Source organism: Thermobia domestica, chromosome 13, assembly GCF_964235325.1.
Source record: "Thermobia domestica chromosome 13, izTheDome1.hap1.1, whole genome shotgun sequence".
NCBI lineage: Eukaryota > Metazoa > Arthropoda > Insecta > Zygentoma > Lepismatidae > Thermobia > Thermobia domestica.
In genome coordinates, this window is record NC_137466.1 from 131,465,352 (window position 1) to 131,490,147 (window position 24,796).

The 24,796-nt window shown below is 33.3% G+C and overlaps 1 protein-coding gene across 4 annotated transcripts in view; it reads right to left on the reverse strand.

The window, feature by feature from the left end:
* The window catches only part of LOC145668509 (sodium-coupled monocarboxylate transporter 1-like), a 252,034-nt gene that overhangs the window by 71,236 nt on the left and 156,002 nt on the right, over window positions 1-24,796 (reverse strand). For 3 of the 4 annotated variants that reach the window (XM_081736476.1, XM_081736478.1, XM_081736477.1), the window contains exons 3-5: window positions 12,186-12,345; window positions 5,631-5,696; window positions 1,718-1,769 (exon numbers count right to left, since the gene is read on the reverse strand). The exons of the other annotated variant lie outside the window; for it this stretch is intronic. In XM_081736476.1, coding sequence (XP_081592602.1) covers window positions 1,718-1,769; window positions 5,631-5,696; window positions 12,186-12,345 — 278 coding nt within the window. The remainder of the gene's footprint in view (window positions 1-1,717; window positions 1,770-5,630; window positions 5,697-12,185; window positions 12,346-24,796) is intronic. 4 annotated transcript variants of the gene reach the window in all.

Below are 24,796 nucleotides of genomic sequence, written 5' to 3' on the forward strand. Positions count from 1 at the left end.
GCTGTAGCCGAAATTTGGATTCTTCCATCTTTTCTTTATTTTAACGGGTAAATATTTTTTATTACTTCTGTACTTTTATTAATAAAGTTCTGAACTAGTTACAATTTGAGTTTGAAAATACAACTACAAATAATGAACTACAAATAATGAACTACAAATAATGAACTACAAATAATGAACACTTTTTATGCACAAGCCTTAAAAGTTCGATAATATAGGCTCAGTCTCAAATGTGGTTTCAAAGTCTGTCATACAAAGTTAAGTAGTAATTGGTCTTCTGCCTTTAGTAGTAATGTCCAATTTCCTAGTTTTGGTGGTAGAAAGAAACTTAAACACTTATTAATGAATTTGGGGGAATTAAAACACTTCCAAGTTGGATCCAATTCCAAGTGATTTTCTGGTAGAAAACCTCATTGTTCGTGCTTCTTCTTTAGGCGCGCCATTTCGTCCCAGATTCTCAATACATTAGTCTTTACACAAAAATCTATGTGAACTAGTTATTCATTTGTTTTTATTAACATTAAGTTAGCGACGTTACGCTAGTTTTGTGTTTAACATTAATCAATAAAATCCATTCCTTTTCCTATTGCCTACGTTTTCTGTTTCATATTTTAGTTAGAGAGCTCTCTCGTGTTAAGTGGTTAGCTTTGCCATGGAAAACCTAGGTTCGATTCCTGTCGAGAGTTTATATGATTCAGACACAAAATTAAGCTATGGGTCCACGTTTCACTTAGCCTTGTTGCAAGGGATGCTAAAACCAAAATCAAACAAAACTCAATAAAATATGTAAAAATGATACAAGAAACTAGCTGACATAAACAAGGAAAGTGAAAAATGACTTTTGGTTTCTTAATTTTTTCTATGTAGATATTTTCCAATGTTGTTTTCCAAAATTATCTTCTGAGTTTAGGTGTGGATTAGTAGCTTTTTATTTACTACATTGTACTGCAATACTTTGTTAACATTCTAATATAAAAGCAAAAATACTTTCTTTAGGCAGTTGAGTTCGAGAAAAGCAAACTTAACGGTACTTACATTACTCTGGTCTTTTCTGTTATAAATTAGCAGTGCTTAGGAAAATATTGAGGTTAATACTATTGCCATAGAATGGAGTGAAACTCGATGCCAAATTTGTGATTATACGGAAATTTTCCCTTCATTATGAATTATAAGTTTAAGGATATTGTTCTACTTGGCATTGATTTATGTTAATTTTTAAATTTAAATTTATTTCTTTAAGAAAATATGTTAATTATCGTTTTTATCCATAGATAGATTTCAATGATATTATCATTACTCATTTGAAAGAAAATCAGAAATCACTACAAAATTAACAAGCGATTAAAACATAAAAGAAAGATATATAAAAATATAGTATCCTAGGAGAGGAAACTACTAAAATAACGTACATGAAATTTGGTATTTAGAATTTACATTCAAAATTAAAAGAAAAAAGCATAGGTAACATAATAAAATAATTAAGATGTTTAATATAGAAAAATGACGGGAAACTTTCACGACAATTTTCATACGTACAAGACGTTTGAACTTTGTGTTCAGACGAATTGTATATAATGGGTGCTGATTGAAGAACATTTAATACTGCCTGCAGTAAAACATGAGGCGTTTGCTCAAACAAAAAACTATTGTAGTTTTAAATATCAACTATCATTTGTTTGTTATTTGTTTAATATTGTCAGGGAATATTTTCTCTTACCTTGATTGAATATTAAAGCTGATGCATATGTATTAATTGAAATCCATAATAGCTACAATATAAAGAAAAAAACAAATATTATATTTGTTTATATGCTCGCTTATTTACGTGAATTAAAATTTTGTTGTCATATATATAGTAATTTACTCAAGCAATATTCCAATCTGAATTAACATTAAAAACTACCTACATTGTATGGTAAGAATGATGAACTAAGAATCAATTGTTTTAAGTAAGTTGTTACCCAATAAGTATGTCCACAATTGGGACACTTCACAGCAGGATACGAAGACATAACAGTCGAGGTGGAGCGAACAACATGTAAATATATATATATAAAAAATCTTTTTACACTGGAATTAATCGACATGGAGAGTTAACATATTTAAACATCCATAATTACTGTGCTATGAAAGATTAATAATACCGCTAACCGCTAGTTCACCAATCAATTAGTCCAACATGTGAAATATATGTTAATTACCCCAATATATGAATTACTGCAGTTAATTTGAATGCTTCTGAAAATTGTATCAATTTATACACCCCAGTAGGTATTTAATTGATCGGAATTATTTTACAAAATATTAAGTTGGGGAATTCAACTTCATCCTCAACAGGAATTCGCACCCTGGTTCATAACTGAAAGGAATGAAATCAACTTACCAATGTTGCCAGAAAAATATATTTGAATTTTATACGTTGCACTTAAGTACACGAAAAGGTTACCACTGTTTTCAAAAGATCTTAAAGATGAAATATAACCAAAATGACGAAATCTGGGCTTCATCTCCTTGTAAGCTGAACGCGACAATTATAAAATGTTATTTCGTGATTATCGCTAGGCATGAGGTCGAAATAGTATAAGGAATAGTTTAATTATTATTATAGTAAAATTAATTTGATTTGAGAATTTAGAGCTAATTTATACCTATTAAGTAGCAGGTAAAGAGTTTACTCTTTCAAGATAAAAAGCACTAAAAAAGACTAAATAATGTTACATATTTAAAGCACTTTAACTTCGAAAAGATATTAAAGTGTGTTCAAATTGACAGAAGGTATTTCCACATTAAGCTTGCTTTTCAATTTATCGTTAGAATAAAAGGCGACTCCCATACTGAATTTATACAAGTATTTGTTGGTACTAATGAAATGTCTCATTTCACGTCTGAAGAAAAGTTAACCTCAGTAACACAATACATTGATAGTCCGAGATCGCTCTTTGAACGTCACAAACGTAGTATACGTTCAGAAATTAGTCTGGGGAACTCAGATAGTGATAAGACAATGTGTTGTTGAGGAGAGTCGTCCAAATTAACCATGAATCATACCAATTCCGAGAAATTCTTCTTTACGAATTCAAACTGGGACATTCTGTACAGCAAGTCGCAAAAAATAATAATAATAGTCAATTTGCTCCAGGAATGGCTAATGGACGCACAATTCTCCGTTTTTTTTCAAATTTTCTTGTGGTGACGCAACATGGCGAAATGAGCCCTGTCAAGACTGTTAAGTGTATATATATATATATATATATATATATATATATATATATATATATATATATATATATATATAATACATCAAGTTACCTAATAAATATTGAGCCTTTGGAGGTCAGAATTAAAACTAAATTTAGTGTGATCTGAAAACCGAAGGATACGAAACAACAAAAGCAACATTTTGCTCCATGATCTTTCAATATTTTTCTGCTATACAAAAGTCTTTCCATTGTATTTGCTAGGTGCACTCACACTTATTGTTGACAGTACATGTTCAAGTCCATCATTCTGCCAGGTAGCAGTAGTTCGTACTTCGCTTTGATTTCCAGTCCCACCAAACACGCAGCATATTCTTCCTGGGCGTCAATGTGAGCTTTGCCACAAACTGTGGGGGCTCTCTTTGCTTTGATCACGATTGTTTTTGCATATTATTGTTGTAGGTTATCCACTTTTTATCTACCTATGATCAAACGCTTTAGAAGTGGGTAGAGTTCGTTACGGCTGAGTAGAGATTCTCAGATGGAAATGTGATGAAGTAAATTTTTCGAGTCAGAACTTTTAGCATCCTAAATGTCTAGATTCTTTATGTAGCCATCTCCCACCAAACGATTTAACATCGTTTGGTGATAAATATTTAGATCATTGGTAATGTCATGACTGTTTGCATGCCGGTCTTGCTCGACTTGACTAAAATATCATTCTTCTTTTCCTGACTGGTCATCTACTGCAAGAAGTATCTTGAACATCGAAATTCCCATACTGCAGGCGACTGACCATTTTTTAGCTGTTGCTTTTGATAACAAATCTTCTCTGTAAAGAGAAGTTTTTCACGTCCTTGCTCTGCATTTGCGCTTTTATCGAAAGTGTGAAGTAGATTGCAGTCTTGCGTAAAGTTACATAATGCAATACTTTACGTCTGATTATTTATAAGAATTTCAACACTTTTTTCACATCTAGTAGCTTTCAAATGTCATTAGTCATGACCAGCTGCAACACACGTAACACGAGATTTCGGGTAATAACTCTATCTTCTCCAAAGGCTCAATACTTTATAGACCATCAGATATACAGGGTGTCCAGAATGGGACTGACGGTTTTTAAAAGTGTATAGTTTTAATATGGTCAGAGATACAGAACAAAAAAATTCATATTGAAGGAAAACGCAGAAAGTTTTGTTCAGCAAATTTTCATACTTGAGCAACTACCGGTGACGGCGCTAGTATCGCAGAGAAACAGAAGTAGGGTCGGCAGTCAAAAAGGCGCGATGCGTGTGGTGGTTTGCAGAGACAAATGTTTTGATCAAGTTCAACGAAAGTTTCGACGTGTTTACCACAAGGATCCTCCATTACGCAACAATATCCAGGCGTGGAAGGACCGATTTTTATCAACGGGGAGTGTAGTGAAACAACACAGCAATCGAATGTGTTAGAAGAAAATGTGGAAGCAATAAGAGAGTATTTCTCGCATAGCCCGTGGAAGTCAATTCGCGTAGCGAGTAGGCAATTGGCAAAGTCAACAGTGTACGATGTGGCACTCAAGTGATTACATTTGCGCGCAAATAAGGTGCAATTGGTGCAAGAAATTAAGGCTACCGATAAGCCACAGAGAGCAGCATTTACGACTGAAATTCTGGACAGGATTGATTATGACCATAATTTCCTATTGAACGTTGTTTCCTCTGATGAGGCAACTTTTCATTTGTCTGGCTGTGTTAACAGACAATGTTAGCATTTGGGGATCTGAGAATCCGCATGCGTACATAGAACATTCTAGAGATAGTCCCGAACTGAATGTTTGATGTGATTTAACACATAATGCAGTTATAAGCCCCTTCTTTTTCATAGAGCAAACCATAACAGGAAATGTGTTCTTAGGCATGCTTCAACACCTTGCTGTCCCCAGTTACAACATTTGCAACCTCAAGTGATATTACAATTAGATGGTCTCCCTCCACATTGGAGCCTATAAGTGATGGAGTACCTTGATACTGAATTTCCTGGCCGTTGGGTAGGCCGTGACGGGCCAATTAGGTGGCCTCCACGCTCTCCTGATGTTACTCTCTGGACTTCTTCCCGTGGAGGTATGTGAAAGACCTTGTGTATTCTGGTGAAAAGGACGTAACCTTGATGAACAGAAGAACCGTATTAGGAATGCGATTGCTGCAGTACCACCTCAGATGTTACAGAATACGTGGCGAGAGATTGAGTTTAGGCTAGATATTGTAAGAGTTACATATGGAGCTCACGTGGAGTTACACTGAGTTAGAATAACTTGTAAGTAAGACCAATAAACTTTTTGAATTATCCTTTTAAATGCATGTTTTTCTTCTATATCTCTGATCATATTAAAACTATACACTTTTAAAAATAGTCCCATTCCGGACCCTATGTACAGTAACGTATATTACTCACCAGATAAATAAGAGAAATTCCTGACGTCAAAATACGCACCGTCTTATTAAAACGTTTCTCAAGATACTGAAATGTAAATCAATTCAATTTTATAAATTTATTACATATCACTAGATGTATATACCAAAAACAAATTGAACTATTTTTCAAAAAAGAGATTTGTCTTTACATGAAAATCTAGGTTAAATAAAACAAACCATTTTTACCTCATCTATCAATTTGTTAGTTCAACACTAAAATACACAATATCAGTGTGGTTTAAACCCAAGACAGTAAACAGTATTCAGTAGAAATTCACGCTTTATATTCGTATTAATCTTATTAGTATAAGTGGGTAATCGTAATTTTTGTTCAATCCACAAGAGAGATTACAGACAGCCAATCATCATAATTACGGTCGATTCGTAATATCTCCGTATACAAAATGTATGTTCCTTTAACAACTACAATTAGTTATATAACCTAATAGAAAACAAACAAACGCTTTGGGCGGTTCGCTGTTTCTAAGAGTTCGTAATGGAGTTATTGTTATCACCGTCAAACTGAATCATGATCCTTATGAATATAACTTAAGATACATAAGTTATCAAGTACAATCTTCAAAAGTCCAAAATTGAACACAATATGTACAGTGCAAGAGGAGCGGAAGAGCTTGCATTTGTGAAACTCAAACCATACCAGCTTGTAAAACCTCCTTCTTGTGGGATTTCCACTTAACCCGAGAATAAGAAGACCAAGTGAAGAAGTTGTACATAATTAGCACCTTTATTCCACCCACGTAATCAATATCCTCACTAAACTCGTGAAAAGACTCACTTACTAATAACGTTGTGAGTAAAATATTTCGAAGTAACAATGTGACGCATTTATAGACTATGATAGTACATACAGTACATGTGCTTTGCGGAGAAAATCCATCTTAGTGCACCTTTTTAGTGTTGATCACAAGCGTTACTACTGTGACCAACTGAGGTTCCTAAAACCTTATTACCCCATTCCTATCCACGATAATACACTACCATTACTCTCACATCATTGGATTTCTTTAGATGAAAGTTCGAGCAGTGTGTAGTGAATGTGGATAATCAGGATGCGCGTGATTTCCGAAGTAGGCCCTATCACAATATATCTTTCTCCCAGTTTATTATTGCTGATAACTATTCTTAATTAGTTTCGTTGTTAGCTCAGTTTTGCATTTCCCGAATAGGGCGTTGGTTCATATCCAAATCTCAAAAAGCGTAATGAGATATGCAACTTGTGCGATAGATTAATTGATATTTCCTAATTATACCTACTCATGAAGAGAAGTACTCCAGCGAATTAGATGTCTAGTGGACGCCAACCTTGATACTGCAATCTAAAACAAGTTCGCATTACGCATGACACCACAAGGTGCCCTGGTGTCAACAGTTCCAGAATCACACAGCCCGGCAGAAATATACATAATTCTAATCTTCCTTCAAATTACGGAGAGGACTTACAATTCAAGCCCACGCTACATTCATATTACGTGTTGAGGTATTTATATAAGACAGAGCTACCCTGCTGACGAAGAGTGTAATATTCCCCAAAGTAAGAGTAACATGTAGACTATATGGTGTCAATGGATCATCTGAGTTGTTGGTGTAACGCAAGTAAATATAAATAACTTACTATCACTTTTCAATAAAATTCACTTACTCTAGTTGATGTCAAAATATGTTCTTCTACTAGGAAGTGGCTTTCGATGCCATCGTAGTTTAAATGTTAGTATACTGATTTTTGATTATTCGTACATAAAAACTGAGCTATTCTATACTGATTCTGACTACAAAACATGTCACAGACAAGGTTGACAAACACATGACTGAAATTAGTTTCCGATTGCTGACGTGAGTAAGGAGAGTCTAGATATATAAATGGAGACCACACTTTTAGAAACGAACATATCTATACATGTGAATAATGTATTTACGTTGTATATTTTAATTATTTTGAGGAAACACAGATGAAACCGTTTATATTAATTTCTAAATATTTTTAATGATGTGAACAGACTGATGTTAGTTTCAAAGTAATCACACGAGAGTAAACATAGTTAGATTTTTTAATCATTCATTATCATCCACACAGAAAAACTAAATCGCTTTTTTAAAATTTTCTGTTAACACTGAACGGTAGCTTTGTGATTGTGAAAAGATAAAAGTCTAGATTTCATCGTATTTGCGTGTTTCATAGCAACTACAAGCTGCAAAAGTGGTTTCTGAGTGTGAATTCTTTGTTAGAACAGCCATTAGTTCCTAATCCGTGTGAATACTTCTATCTCTACAAGGCATACCATTCAACGTATCTGCATCAAAATGTACTCTTTTAATTTTTTATTTATAATAAGATTATTAATCATATGTTAGAATATTGTTCCTACTTCAAAAATTAAGTTATTTTCCCTGAAGAAAGAAATCAAAAATTGAGATTTGCTCCTAAACATTCGAGGCAATTATGTGTATATTTATTAAAAATGTATCAATAACAATCCTACAATAAAACATAAGCACACTGAGAAAAGATAGATCTAGCTAGAGGGAACTGTTACACTAATACACTGTAGGATTTCTGCTGAAACATCTCACACCCAGCAGCAGCAGTATTTACGAGCTGTTTCCAGAATGCTGATAATGCAGACGATAGTGCATGAAAATGACATTTGACATAGAATATATTTCTACCACTGTGGCATATAAAAAGTTAAACATCCAGGCAAATTGACAGCGAACTTGAAAACATAATTTCACTGAAAGACGTAGATAACACTGCCAAGTAGGCTGCATTAAACAGTAGTGGCTCATAAACAGTTCCCTCTGCTCCACAGTGGTATAAATAAAATCAGTTTCAGCACACCTCGATATTATATACAAAAATTAAATAACACATTTCACAGAAAATACTACGCCTAATTCTCTATTATTAAATTAAGTTATGAATGCTTGAAAATTTTCTGATATTTTCTATATAAAATCTTTAATTTTGTTATTTTGAACAGATGATGCTATATGCTGAAAGCACATAGATCGTCCCAGCCCATAAACCAAAAATAAAATGAATTAGGTACAACTACTGTGTGAAAACTACAACAGAATACTACTCTAACTTCACCACGTCTAATTTATTTAAAATTCTGACCTTCGAAATAATGCTGTTAATGGAACTGTGGAAAACAAAAATATATATAGATATATGAAAGACTTGCATACAATAACAAGCTACTGGAAAAAAAATATTTCAAAACCTACACTTAAAGACAGAAAAATATTTTGTGAAAATCCAGCAGCTACTTATATGTACAAAACTGAAATTAATTTTTAAAACGCCTATCTATGTTATAGATATACCTAAGATCTATTTCTATTACTTCTATTACAAGTTTTCTAAAGAAAGTAAACCTGTTAATGTGTGATACTGATTCTGTAATAGCTCATATACAAAAGAAGATTCATATATATAAAGATATGTTAAGTATTTAAACACAGCTGATTGTAAAAATAATTTTTATGGTCTGAAGGTAGTGAACAAAAAGTGTTGCGAAAATTTATAGATGAGTTTAGAGGTGTTATAATAGAAGAGGATTTAGGTTTTAGTTCAAATTTCAAAGCTATTAACAAAATTATAAGAAACGAGACAATGATAAGAAAGAAGGTTATAAGCTACAAATTGTTTCATCCCCAGTTCTGGTGCAGGTAGGCTGGAAACACAAGAAAACCTTTGTCTTGCGCGCCAAAAAAAGAGATTGTCATCATTGGCAGACAGAACGTAAAGAGGTCTAAATCATTCATTCTTACAGCTCTTGACATTTTAAGGTATAGATTTACGTAATCTATGTACATGAAAACAGATTGTGCTTTGCAACCATGCCCAAATGTGCGTTTAGCGTTGCAGAATACTTCATATTCAGCAAGAAATTCTTTAATTTCTTATGGGTATTTATTTGCTGTATAAAAATCTCTATTATGATAGATATTCATCAAATAGACCTCAAATCCAGGCGGAATCTCTGTATTAGAGCGATTGAGGAAATATTTGATATGTTGAATTTGTAATGCTAGTGCAAAAATAGGATGGAGACATTTGTATCTATTGAAGTATCTGTCAGAAACGAATTCTTTGATAGAATTTTGTGCAAGAACTCCACTTTTACATAGTATATGTGAACATCCAGACTCTGAAATGATCCTTCCGCACCAAACCCCGTTAAGTTTTTCATTGCACCTTATGACATAATTTTTAGCCTTTCTTCAAAAAAAAATCTTGTATTAAGAGAATTTGGCGCCCATTTTTTTTTTACTAAAGAAGTGTTTAGTGATAGGTGCATGGAAATAAACAAGACGGCGAAAGAAATTTTCTTGTACCTTACGACATAAATTTTGGCCCTTTTTCGAATTCTGAATCTTGTCTTATGCAGAAATGCCCCGAAAACCTTGTCTTACGGACCAGTTTTTAGTTTTGGGCATCCTGCCGCACCAAACCCCGTTAAGCTTTTTCTTATACCATATGATGTGAATTTTGGCTCTTTTTCAAAATTTCGGGTTCTCACTGTAGCCAAAAGCCCCCGGTTTGGTGCACAAGACAAAGTTTTACTTATGTTTCCGACCGACTCGCACCAAATGTGGTGGTGAAACAATTTGTACCTTATGACGTGATTTTTCGTGTGCTAGTTCCTGTCCATTAACGCTACTATTCAGTCTTTTCCCCTATTATCAGTTTGGAACACACCTCTCTCCTAGCTAGGATTAAGAGATGGTCCTCGACATGGTCACTAGTTAGCGTTTCCTCTTACTGAATGTATGGTTCCCGTACACTACTTTGTGAAAAATAAATGAACATAGCTTATACCCTTTCCTCTGCTGCGTTTAATTACACACTGTTTCCTTATCTCAGCTCCTGACATAACGTGGTAGCCTATAACTACTCGGCTCTTTACTTCTCTCATTGAGTTTCCGGTGTTTTTTTCGGATTTCATGTTAATAAGTAGGTCCCGTCTCATATAGACTCGATGCTGAAAGGGACGTTAAACTCAAAATCAACTCAATTCAACTGTTTTATTGAGATCCGCGGTTGCTCCGTAGTAGACAGAAAACCTTTCGTGCTCCTGGTCCTTGATTCAACTCCAGCTCAGACCAAGTTTTTTCTAATACATAACGCTCTTCTGCATGTACAGTACCTACAATCTTCAAATGTCAGTCTGTTCATTGCAAGCGTGCTTATGTGCGTGTCCTCTAGCTGGTTCTACGTTTATTTGATTCTATTGTCGCTCTCTTGGTCCAAAAGTAACTAGATTAATGAAGGGCCCTTGTAAATTACAAGTACTTTATCAACTCCGTGTATTCTCTTCTGATACATTCTCAATAGGACATTTTCTCTTGAGTGAGTTATCATCGGCTACGAGAAAACTGTAAATGCAGTTACTCTGTTTTTTCATATTTGAATAGCTGTAAGTACATAATTTAATCTAAAACTTTATAATATGCTAAAAATTAGATAACTAGACATTTTAAAAATTACCACCTTTCAATATTAGATGGGGGAAGTGATCAGTTTGTTCATAATCTGCCAGAACAAGAACTAATCAAAGCTAATGTTGTGCCTCCGAAGAGAATTATCCGCCGTTTAGTCAAACTGTGTTTCGAGCTAAGAATATAACACATAGCATCTAAGAAGGGAAAATATTAAAGAGCTTGCTACAATGTGTTGTCTTGCATTGTCTAATTTCAGGCATTTAGCGTGAGCTAAAATACATTTAATAATAATTTAAAGATTTTGTTCTCTAGAGACATGCATAGGGAAAGTAAGATATGCATATATTTGGTGTTCCTTATGGTATACACTTGTCGTCTAAAACGTACTATTCTTGAGAAATATAAGAGCTACCTGCAAACAGTTTTCAGATTTCCAATTAGCATTCTCGATTTATTTGGCTTGATTCAGTTTCTGACTTGCTGTTTGATGAAATTACCAGGGTTGTTTTCCGAAAGCATTTATTCAATGCCATTTATCTGTCGACGAAGAGAGCTATTCGCAAGTGGCTTTATTCTGATTAATACCCACTTTAGGCTTTGCCAACACTTTAAATTATCGTGATACATCCTTCAATGGCGCCCTTAGGAATAATTTGTTGGTGGTATAGAGCACCCTTTACCTTGACAACTAAAACATGTACAAGCAATAGCACTTTAGATTTAGAAGAAATTTCATTCAATATACCTGAGGGCTTTCTCTGTGTCAATGCCGTCAATAAGAACTGAGGCGTGCGAAGAGCAACGGAAAAGCATTACAAAGCAAAATGTGCATTAAGGAAAATTTTAAAAATTCAGCTCATGATGTACTAAACTTGGATGAACTGTCCATAAATCCTGTTCTTCCACTCAACGTCGCCGAGTTCTAGTAGCTATTTAGAATGTGTCTGTTTCAATCTTCTACTAAAAGCAATGTTATATTCTTACTCTGATTAGTATTATTTTTTTTAGATTAATTTCGCTTTTGTTCCAAAATATTTGTGGTAAATAATAATGTAACGTAACTCACCTGATAAGATGATATAGTCTGCAAGGAGTAAAATACTGGAAGATATAGAAAATGAATAGCAATTCCTGATATAATTATAGAAATTACATTGTAAATAACAAACATTCCATATAAATATATTTCTGCCGGAATACCAACAATGCCCAAACCGCTAACAAATCTGTAATATAGATAAAAATAATGAATTTATAAGATATTAAATGTTTCTTGGAATTAAATGTTATTAAACAGGAAATTAGACATACAAGGTGCTTTAACGTTTTGGGTGAAATTTATACAGATAGTAGATGGTTTAAATAGAAGTACAAATACTATGAAATTGAATAACTAAATTGGAAGTGCCTATCGCAAGCCCCATGGAAGTGCCTATCGCATTTCAACGAGTAAGAAGTTGTAGTATTCATTGCGCTTCTTCTCCTGTCGATGCATCCTGCTAAATTTTACGTGAGATTATCGAAATTATTCATTAAATTATCGACGATATTTAGAGATTCATTACATCTGACTGCACAATTTTTCACAACTCACTTTGACTGCTTATATTTCCTGCTCGAAACAAATGCTTTGCAATGTTATGTTTGGATTAGTATGTGAAACAATATACGAGCAACAGTGCACATCCTAGCACGTCCTTCAACAGGTTGTATAGCGTGTTAATGGCGTTCCTTATGATCAAACGTGTGGAATCAATCTTCACATGAACTTATAGATGTCCATTTAATTTATGGAAAACCAGATTATTGTACTTGAAACTCTGAACAAATGAATACAAGTAAGTTTTCGGACATACGATATTTGAATTGAAGACCTGGTGCCAGACGAAGTATTTGCACACCAGGTTTGTAGCTGTTGGTGTTGCATCATAAAGAAGAACCTCATTCAACAAAAACATCTGAAATTGTCCATTACTTACGAACTTGGAAAGGTTGCGTGAGGCTAAGAAACACCTATTATTCATGTGTGACATAGTGATGTGAGGTGGAAAATTTTGCGCTATATTTTTTAGTTCTAAATATATCAGTAATCAAGTAACAATTCCTCAGAAATCATAAAATTGTTTGAATTCATGTATAGAAATGTTAAAAGTGAAAGATCGTTTAAAGAATCTGAAAATTTTCATGGCTCACACAATTTTCAGTACTATGTAGGAAGAAGTGAAACAATTTTTCATGAATCGAAATATGTTATGTCTTCTATGGAAACAATGAAGAACTTTTTATGAGTCGGAAAATTTTCATCGTTTTGAAGCAAAAACTAAAACAACTTTTTGTGAATCGGAAAGTTTTATTGCTCTGTAGAAATAAGTGAAAGGAATTTTTGTAGATTGGAAAATTTTCATTATGATGTAGACACAAGTGGAAAGAACGTTTCATAAGCCGGACAATTTTGGATGTTAAGTGGAAAATTTTCCACTATTTTTAACTGCACATTGAGCTACAAAACTGAATTTCTGTAGACGAAAGTTAGCAACAAATTATAAGTTTCTAATTAGCTTTTGGGAAGCAGAAAATTTTCTAATATTTCAAATTGGCAAATAAAACTTTACATAGTGGTTCTCTCTCTCTCTCTGTGAGCTCCTTCATAGCTAAGCGGTTAGCATACGCACCTTTGCCAGGGGAGACCTGGCTTCGATTCTCGGCGAGAGCTCATGTAGTTCGGATTCCACGTTATTCAGCTGGTACCGTCTCATATAGCTTCGCTGCTGAAAGGGGCGTTAAACTCAAAATCAAGTGAATTCAAATCTCTCTCTCTCTCTCTCTCTCTCTGTGTGTGTGCGTGTGTGTGTGTGTGTGTGTGTGTGTGTGTGTGTGTGTGTGTGTACGTGTGTGTGTGTGTGTGTGTGTGTGTGTAAAGTGCAGAGAACAAACATTGAGTTCGTAGAGTACAAATATCCCATTCTATTATTTAAAATTTAAACTTATTAAAAGTGATGAATACTTTCCGATTCATAAAAACATACTCCACTTATTCGTACATCGTTGCTTAGAAGTAAAATTTATTGGTAATAAATATTGTATTAAAAAGTTTGATGAAGTGAAAAACAAACGATTCTTCATTTTTCGTTGTTGAGAAGTAATATTTATTGGTAATAAATATTAACTTAAAAAGTTTGATGAAGTGAAAATCTAACGATCCTTCATTTCTTCAAAATGTTTCAAAAACTTCTATGCGTTCTTCCCTCAGAATCCACCTTTGATCTTACAAAATTATATTTCGTAAGTTTAATAGCCGTAAGACGAAGTTTTCTCATAGCTTTATTACTTTTCTAGATTTACATGCTGCAACATTTATAAATAAGTAGACATAATTTAAAGTGCCTAGTTTAAATTTTTGACTACCCAAAATTCGATTTTAAGTAACTCATGAAAAAAATACTAACCATTTTCCGGAAATAAACATTTATTTATTCATATATTGATTCAGAAGAGAAAGTGAAATATAACTAATAAGGAAGCTGTTTTGTGTAGTTGTTCTTCCAATTAAATAATGAAAGAAATTTAAGAAGCTGAGCAATGAATATTTGTATTCTTTTTAAACGATCTTTTATTTCTTAACATTTCTATACATGAAGTCAATCAATTTTATGTTTAATAAGGAATTGTTACTTGATCACTGATATTTGTTTAAAACAAATTTTTTTCGGAAAATATAGAAGAACATTTTGCATATCCCATCTCGGCTAAACAACGATGTAGGAATAGGTGGAGTATGCTTTTATGAATCGGAAAATTTGCCGGGGAATTTTCATCACTGATGTGACATCAATTAAAGCCCTCTTTTTCTCCAAAAAGCAGGATCAAATAATTTTGCACCCCTAGTTGAGTTGTTTTTCGTGTATCTAGTAATTTGATGGTGTACCGAACAGCCAAGAAGGCAATTTTGTGCTATGCTGTCCAATATTGACATGTCCCATATCCCAGAATACAACAACGACAAATAGCATCTAACCATAAAGTATTGGATCAGGGTGTCAACTAGACATTCTGTAGGTTGTAGGGCGGTCTCTAACACTTTCAGAAGAAAGAATTTCTTCGTAGGTTGAATTACTTCCCAAAATAGTACGAAAACTATTTGCCGTATGCAGTTGGGAATCGCTCCTGGTATTAACAAATTTCAATACCTCAATAGCACATTTACCATTTTAAAACTAGTTTTACTAGTTCATTATTATTACTTTTATAAAGAGATATGAACACGGTGTAGAGAACATTACGCATTTATATTGGTGAGTGTGCGGTTCTCTCATTCCTAGTAATGAAGAATACAGGACAATATATTTCAACACAGAAATACATGTTTTTGACTTAAGAGTGAAGTTCTGAAACAAGACACCATTCATCTGTTAAGATTGCAGATAATCAAAGTTATAGTAACTGAATACCCGATCATAATCAGTGTGACGAATAGCGTTTGGAAGAGGAAATGGTTGCATGACAAATATGGGAGGGGAGGCTATTAGAGGTCAGATAACATTTTGTACTTGCAAGTAATTTGCTTTTATTTTATAAGCAATTTAAACAAAGAAAGGGACTTGTATTTATGTACGTCATTTTTCACTTATTTCTGATTCTCCTTTACCGTTTACCAGCTATTATGCCCGTTCTTCGCACGGATCAGATAAAATATCAATATAAACAAACTGAACAACGAAAGAACATTTCCAAAATTTGATCTATTTTGTGTGTATGTATATCCAACAACGTAGATGTGTTTTCATTGGGATTGCCGATGAGGACTGAATTTAAACGTAAACACTATCGGGGGTGACACTATACATCTGAGCGACCCCGATAAATATGGATTCAACACAAATATTTGTCACTTTCTACTACTTTTACATATCTTGGTAAACGCCCCCTATGATTCCTTGGTTCCAATTTCCAAAAAACAACGCCTCTCGGCCCAGCTGATGGAGCTATATTAGGAAGTCAACGCCTGTCGGAGTATCACCATTGATTTCAGCAACCGTGAAAACTATTGATTTAACACTAATATCGGTCATTGTGGATTATTTTTACATGTCTCGATGATCCCCTTTATTATGGCTCCCGTTCCTTAGCTGATGGGGGCTAAATATAAAAGTGACCACGATCTTGAGTTTCAGCATTGAGCTCAGCGACCACGAAAACCATGGATTTGACCTTAATATCAGTCATTTTAGATTATTTTTACATGTCTCGGAATCCCCCCCCACGGGTGACCCCCGTCTGGTCCCCAGGCCGCACAGACGCAGACAAATGGACACAGAAACAAACTCTTTATTTTATTTATATTAGATTATAATATAAAAGAATGTATGTATATGCTGGGTGGATCATTTATCTTGACGTCCTTAGTAGTGTAAATATTACCAATTTCAGCATACTTTCCGTTTTTAAGTCTTTTGTATTCAAAATACATTATATGAAACTTACTACGCTTAAATTATCCTAGCGTAAACAGCATTAAGAAACGGAATGTAATTAATGAGAATTTTAAGACACTTACATCATAAGAACTCAAAATGAAGATTTTTCAATACAAAAATACATATAAGTGAAGTTAAACATTTTTTGAAATAATAAATGTAAATCATTATGCTAATTAAGAAAGTTAATCCATACCATGGTTGTTGTGTTGTATATAAAGATCATGAGAAATATTCACATAAATTTTTAGTTTATACAATTTGTGATTTGCGTTGGGTAAGCAATAGACTAAATGAAATTATTCATTCTCTAAATTGTTTCAAATATTTTACAATTTCTTTTAGAAAGGCATTACCTTCACACACCCTAGGACTGCACCTTCCAAACGAAAGTTTTCGTATTGCAGTTGCACTTCGCCTAGGAGTAGACATCTGTGAATCACACAACTGCTCTAAATGTGGTGCATCAGTCAAGCAGAATGGTCTACATGGTCTGTCTTGTATAAGTAGCTCCGGAAGACATGTGAGGCATTCGAACGTGAATGACATTATCTGGAGAGCACTCACATCGGCGGAAGTTCCATCTGTCCGTGAACCTGTGGGGTGTAACAGATCTGATGGCAAAAGACCAGATGGCATGACGCTGGTACCATGGAAGAGGGGGAGGATTCTTCTCTGGGATTTCACATGCTCTGACACTTTCGCGTCATCTAATTTGACTCTTTCTTCATCTCGAGAAGGAGCTATTGCAGCCCGAAGAGAATGCGAGAAAAGAAGAAAATATAAAGATCTGCTCAATAGATACATGTTCGTGCCCGTAGCCATTGAATCGAGCGGCATTTGGGGTCTCGAAGGGCTCAATTTCATCAAAGAAGTAGGCCAACGTATAGCACACCTTACTGGTGACAAGCGGGCTTCTACTTTTCTGATACAACGTATCAGCATAGCAGTTCAGCGAGGAAATGTGGCTTCCATTTTAGGTACATTACCTCCTGCAAAATCATTAGAAGAAGTTTTTCTTTTATAATTAATCTATACTGAATAGTATGCAGTGATAATATGTACATATATATTATCTCTCTTTTACTTAATCTTTTACAAGTATCGAATTGTAATTTAAAAACTGGATTGTTTCGATTTACGAATCGTTTTATATATCTAATATATAATATGGTGAAACAATGAAATGTTCAAATTGTACATATAAAAAAAAAGCAACAATTAAAATTGTACATCAATAATTTGATACTATGATGTCAGTATTACTTACATTAATATGAACATTTATATGCTAATGAACGTCTGAGAGAGAATGTTACGTCACTGAATACTATATTATTACTCTATGCGTTACGTTATGGGAATTATTATGAGTTATTTTTATTTTAATAAAGAAGTACATATTTTAGAGAGTATATTTTCTGAACATTTCGTTGGTTTAAATCGTTTTTATCGTTGTAAAGCTTGTAAAAATGAAAACATATCATTTAACATTAATGAAGAAATTAATCTTTTCTGCTCTCACTATGAATTTGCTAGTTTTGATACTTTTAGCGCTTAATTAACTTCTATCATTGTAATCTCTTTATAGTACTTTATGAAAATCAACCTTAAAACACCTTATGTCTATTTACATCAAAATACTTATATCTAAACAATATATTTAATTTATATCTTTTGTTCTTTATTCGCTTTTTCCTTAAAGTGATATTATCATATTCATTTATCTTTGTTATTAAATTTTCTTCCTTTAATTATCACTATATTGTGAGAGGTGATAATAATAAGAAATAATGTAAGTAAAGGCTAATAGTCACCGCAGTTACAATTAGCCTTTTACTTACATTATTTCTTTCTTTAAATCTACCCTATAATGATCCCAAACTAGAGTATGTATCCCATCCTCTAATATATATATATATATATATATATATATATATATATATATATATATATATATATACAGTATATCTTTTGTTATCGTACGAGCTTAATGTTAGTTTATTTTCTACTACTGAATATGCATTATGCTTTTCACTTTAAATTGTATTTTGTATTTTGTATACTTCCTTATCTTGCAACACAAAATCTTGATAATCCTTGAAAGATATTTCTCATTTAGCAAAGTTTGATTCTATTTATTTTGCTTTTATTATTTGATCTTCCTTTTTCACCTTCTTTAATATCGCTTTCCTCCTTTTGCTTAGTTGTATACATTTTTATTTAAGACCTACGACCTTCTCTGTTACAACATCTTTAAGCTCATCTTTAAAATTTCCTAATATTGTTTGTTAAGCTGTTTCAACCAATATTCATTATCGTCTTTGTAATCAGATGTATGTAAATGCTCATACATATTTTTCATATCTTCATATATATATATATATATATATATATATATATATATATATATATATATATATATATATATATATATATATATATATATATATATATATATTATTGTTTCAACATGCGCCATATTAGAATTAGTATCATTTATTAATAATTTCACTTTATCTTTATTTCTTTTCTTTAACACATTGTAATGGAAATGATCCAGACAGATATGAGATATGTATATCTCGAACTGACATTCCAATGTAGATAATCTTGTTAAAAGAGATTTTAGTTTTATGCATATGAATAGCAGCTTGATTTTCAGAAAATATCGTTCTATCTTTAAAAGGAAGTTTCGCAATTATTTTTCCACAATTTTTTTATGTGCTATTCTTATATCTTCTTTTTTATTATATTCTCCTTTCTTGCTAAAAGCTGTATTATTTGCTAGCTTGTAAAAATCATTTTCATAATCATCCTTTACTTGTGATCGAGCTTTTGCATTGAAATCAACACATTTTCTTAACCATTCTAATATTTTATGTATCTCTTTTAGTTAGGACCTTGTGATGCTATGAACTTTAGGTTTTGATAACGTAAAATATATTTCTCTTTATCGTAAAGTGTTGTTAATAATTTCGGAAGTTTCTTGTTATTTATAGAATTTTCTGGAGGCAATGGTAGATCTGAATATTTATCATGAAGTTCCTTTGTATATTGTAAATCAACTGCTGGTATATATCCAATACTGGAATCATCTGCCAAACAATTCCTACAAAATATGTTAAATAATATGATTATGAAACTGGTTGTCTTAAGTAACATATTATAGGCCACTTGAGTTTTTCGTAATTTTTGTTTACATATATATATATATATATATATATATATATATATATATATATATATATATATATATATATATATATTGACAACCTCCTCAGTTCGGGTCTAAAAATACTAGGATGAAACAGTGAACTGATGAAGTTATCTTCCACTCACCATCTGAAATGAGTGGGAACGTTTTCTACGTTTATGCAAGAGGTTAATTTACCGTACATAATCTTATGGGAATTTTATCGTAAAATCACGACTCAGAAATAAATTAATAAAAGATGTTTGTATTTCTTATAGGAAATGTGCAAGTGTAAAATGTTATGTCGTTAGTTACGGGTATTTAGATGTTTCGCCAGATTGAGCATCGCAAACCAAGCATTGAGCTGTTGATTACTGACTTTAAAGTAACACATACCTCTGGAATTCAATTCAGCTGGTCCTTCTGTGGTGGTCCTTGGTGGTCTCTCCGTGATTGGCCTCAGGTTGAGAGATATCGCCTGGGTTGATATCTCTGTACTGCAGACTCGTGGTTTGTACCTCGATTGTGTGGAACCTACGTTGTTGTCATCGGTGATTCTGATGTGATAGAACTCCACATCTATTATACGTTATATGTATAACTCTAATGTTCGTTCACTTAACGAAGTAGTTTATGTGACTTAGGATCAGTCACATCGATTCTCTTCTCTTCTCTCAGATCAACTCGACTACTCGACTCCTGATCTTCACTTCTGATCACTTCTGATCACACCTTCTGATCTCCAGACCTATCTTCCTTCAGTTTTTGTTCAAACTTCTGTACCACGGAATTCGCCACAGTCGCATGACGTCAGAAGCGCGTGTTCTCCTTTCTTGATGAAACGAGGTTGTTTCCTCATTGCAATCAACAACTGGCTACACTTGGAATGCTTTGTCTCATGATTCTTGGCAATTTCTACATACCCGTGAATGTGTCTGGTGTTGACAATAATTTTACAAATGTATGACCATAAAATTCTGTTAATTGTTCTCGTTTACACATTTGTAGAATTCGGTTCCTGAATTCTCAGACGAAGAACAATTTGCTAAGATGTTATTTAGAATAGCTGACAATACAAGCTTATGAATTTTACTAACAATTACATTCATGTGATTTCTTATACTGATATTAATTATTTCCGTGTTTTTGTTCTTCAATCCTTAACCAAAACAAAAATAAAATCTTTAATAAAATGAATTTTATAAACTGTATATGAAAGTTAAGCATAAAATATGAGCTCTGCCACAATATATATATATATATATATATATATATATATATATATATATATATATATATATATATATGAGCATTAACATTACAGATGACAAGCCTCGAGAACGCATAACCGCAGCATAAGATGGACGAATATTAAATTTGACTCTTTCTTCTATCAGCAATCTCCGTCTTGACCTGTGGCACGTTCATAGGAAAAGGTTAATAACTTCCTACGACGTTAGGTTACTGAACCAAAAACGAGCTCCAGTAAACTGTTTGGAAAGTACCTACCTGGGTCCAAATATCAGTCATGATAGTGAATTAAACATCCATCAATCTCAATCCTGGTTGGATATTCTGGCGCTGGTGTATTTGTTACAGCAATACTAGGGATTGCAACAGCTTTCTTCGCCACTTTCAAGGGAATTTCCCAAGTGGATTTAAGGTCCTCATATGATTCAGATATGATGGATAGTTGTTATTACGTGAGAGTGATAAAAAATGTGATTGTGAATGCAAAATAGTTGAGGGAACCTATTATGACACTACTCGGCTTGGATTCAACAACTGTACATTGGTGATGCCAGCAGAGTTGTTCTACATGGACAAAGCGTCCAGCCATTTTGCTCGATCATCCCTTGGTTTTATCATGATATTGAGCAGGAAACGGATGTCTGTATTATTGGTAAGAAGTCCTGACGCCAACCCAATGTAACTCTGAACTTTTTCACAGTTTAATCGACATCTAGAATATCAACGACTCCGTACCTGATTGAGCATATGAAAACATGCAGGAAGAAGAGGGATTAAATGGACATACATGCGTTTCATGGTAGCTTTTAGAGGTAGATACTTTGATGTCTACACTGCTATGTGCCTGCAGTACCATCGGTAAAGATTGCGATGATTATAGTAAGTTGAATATCTTTGAAATTGGTCAAATATAAATCGTACAACCATCTCAATTTTGTCAGGATGCTAAAAAAAATTATTTCGTGAACGTATGGCCATATTATTGCACTGTTAAAACTTCTTTCGTAAATTCGACAAATTGTTTGTTATCTATGCACGAGATTTAGTAATTGTCATTCATAAGGAAAACAACAATATAGAATTGAGCAGTGGCGGCGATTGGAGGTTAAAAGTGGGGGGGCAAGACACAAATATTTGTATATCAATGTTCATTTTCCTGGTTGCACATTGTTTGACGAAAGGTTGTATAACTAATAGGATACTATCTTTTTCAGTTAAAATACTGTATATCGTATTTCATATTTTACTAAGTAAATTAACAAGAGCAACGCAAGTAGATACTAGCCCTTTGTATTCTTAAACAACGAAGGTGTAAGAAGAAATTTGATTCCTTGCTCATGAACATCTTAAAATTCAATCTGGAAAATTGTGTAATCAGATTATTTAATAAATTGCAAAACAAATAAATAGAAAGAATAATATTAATCATAGTAATGAATAATGAGGTTTGTTTCGCAAAATTATATTTAAACCAGGGATTAATGTACAACTTACATCTTTAATTCCACATATACTATTAAATGTATGTTATTACTCTTAGAAAGACAGTAAATGCCACAAACATATGCTACGACATTTAAAGAAATATTTTTGCAGCTTCCGAAAAATGTTCGTTGCCATTAGGTGCAGTTTTCACTTTCTTGAAATACATCAAAACTTAACAAAACTTAGAAATACTCCACACTCCAGTTTTACAAAATAATCCAAAAACTTAGAATTATGTCGAATTCACTAAATTTAATTGTATGTACACTAGTACACCCCTAAACACGCCACTTCACTCGTATATTACACTGGAAAACAATGGAAAAGGTAGAAGTTGTTTATTACTCTCCTTTTAATCATTTGGAATGGAATACATGGGTTCGATTCCCGGTGGAAGCTCATGTGGTTTGGAGGTCCTTTTTCATATAGCCTCGCTGCTGAAAGGCACGTTAAACTCAAAATCAACTCTCTTTGTAATCAATATTCCATACTATTAGAAAGAAGAAAATACATTTTAGGAACTATCAATTTTTGTGTAATTAAAGAATAACTTGTGAAAGACCTTTTTTACTTTTATTTTTATTTTTTTGCGAAATGTTCTCTCAGTTAGTTTCAAAGAGCTTGATTAGCATATCGAATCTTTGTAAGAAGAAATGAAAGTACGCTGGAATTGTTGCGCTCCAATAGGTTAATTTTTGAACCGTTTTCTGTGGCAATTAAAACGCAATTCCTGTAGCTTTCTTAACTCCACGGTAAGACAACCAATACGAACTCACGAAAATGCAAATATTATATGGAACTATTTTTTCCCCTATGAACCAGTAATACATACGAAAATTTTACATTTCCAAATGAAACTGTATTCATTAGTGGGTCACTTCAAAAAAGTGGGGGGGCAACTGCCCCCCTTTGCCCCCCCCTAATCGCCGCCCATGGGATTGAGAATTAAACAACTTCCTTTACTTTCACCCATTTTTCATGAATGATAATTTCAAACTCTCACTCTTAAGGAGACCTGTTATCGGTGCTCACATAAAAACGATTTCTCAGACACAAAGGAAGACTTTTTCTAAGTGTAGGGCTAAAGAGCAGACAGTACGGGTTTCATTTGTATCAGTTAGCTAGTATTAACAGTTGGCATATATAATCTTTCATACGGTAGAAGCATTTAATTATATAAGCTTAATTTTCACACACCCTTTTCGAAAGAAATTATATTTATTTGCTCAAATCAGAATGTATACTTTAACACTGCAAATGCATATTCTTATCACTTGAGTTTTCCTTTCTATTTATGGAGACACACAATAGAATTTCGTTTAAAGTGTTTGTTTTCAATTTAGTTATCGCTCTGCTATGTTTACATGCTGTAATTGATTTAATTTCTCCTCTTGTCATTCTTAGTGTTTTTTAAATGTGTTTATTCAGATATTAAATAGTCGGTACTCATAAAATTCAAAAGTTATAGTGAAAATAGAGAACAGACTTAAAAATGACTATAGTTGATAAATAAATAGTAACATTATTGATTTTGGTACTAATAAAGAACTAAAGTTATTTTAATTTAAACAATTCTGCTTCATGTTGTCGCAAGTTGGGTTATTAATAATTATGGAAATAATACTCGTAGTAATAATTTAATTTCATTCTAGGTGTCAATTACGAATATTATTTAATAAATCTGCATTGATATAATTATTTGCAATACGCAGAGTAGTAGTGGTCCCGTTATGGCTCGCCGAGTCAGCAAAAATTTTTGTGACGTCATAGGTCAAAGGTCAATGACCTTGGCCCGGGGTCAATGACCTAGGGGTACCTAGGACCACCCCCTCTAAATTTTGGCAGGGGTACCATGGCCCACCCCCTAAATTTTGGCAGGGGTACATAGGACCACCCCCCTTAAATTTTGGAAATTGCCAAATCTAAAAATTTGGTATGGTAGCCTAAGACCATAGTATGTACCTCTATCAGTATTGGGTGTCTATGTCGTTCCCTTTTATGGGTAAAAAATTGCCAAAAATTCAAATTTCGGAGGTTTTTGACCTAATTTATCCCCTTGGATGAGGTGTTATTACCTTATATAGTTATATGGGCGTATACAGGGGTCCATTACCTTTCATAAGACATGGGTATATTAATGCACCCCTTGAAATTTTTGGGAGGGGTACCTTGGCCCACCCCTTCAATTTTGGAGATTGCCCAATTTAAACATTGGGTATTATAGTACAGGACCCTAATATCTATTATGATAAATTTGGGTGGTCCACCTCA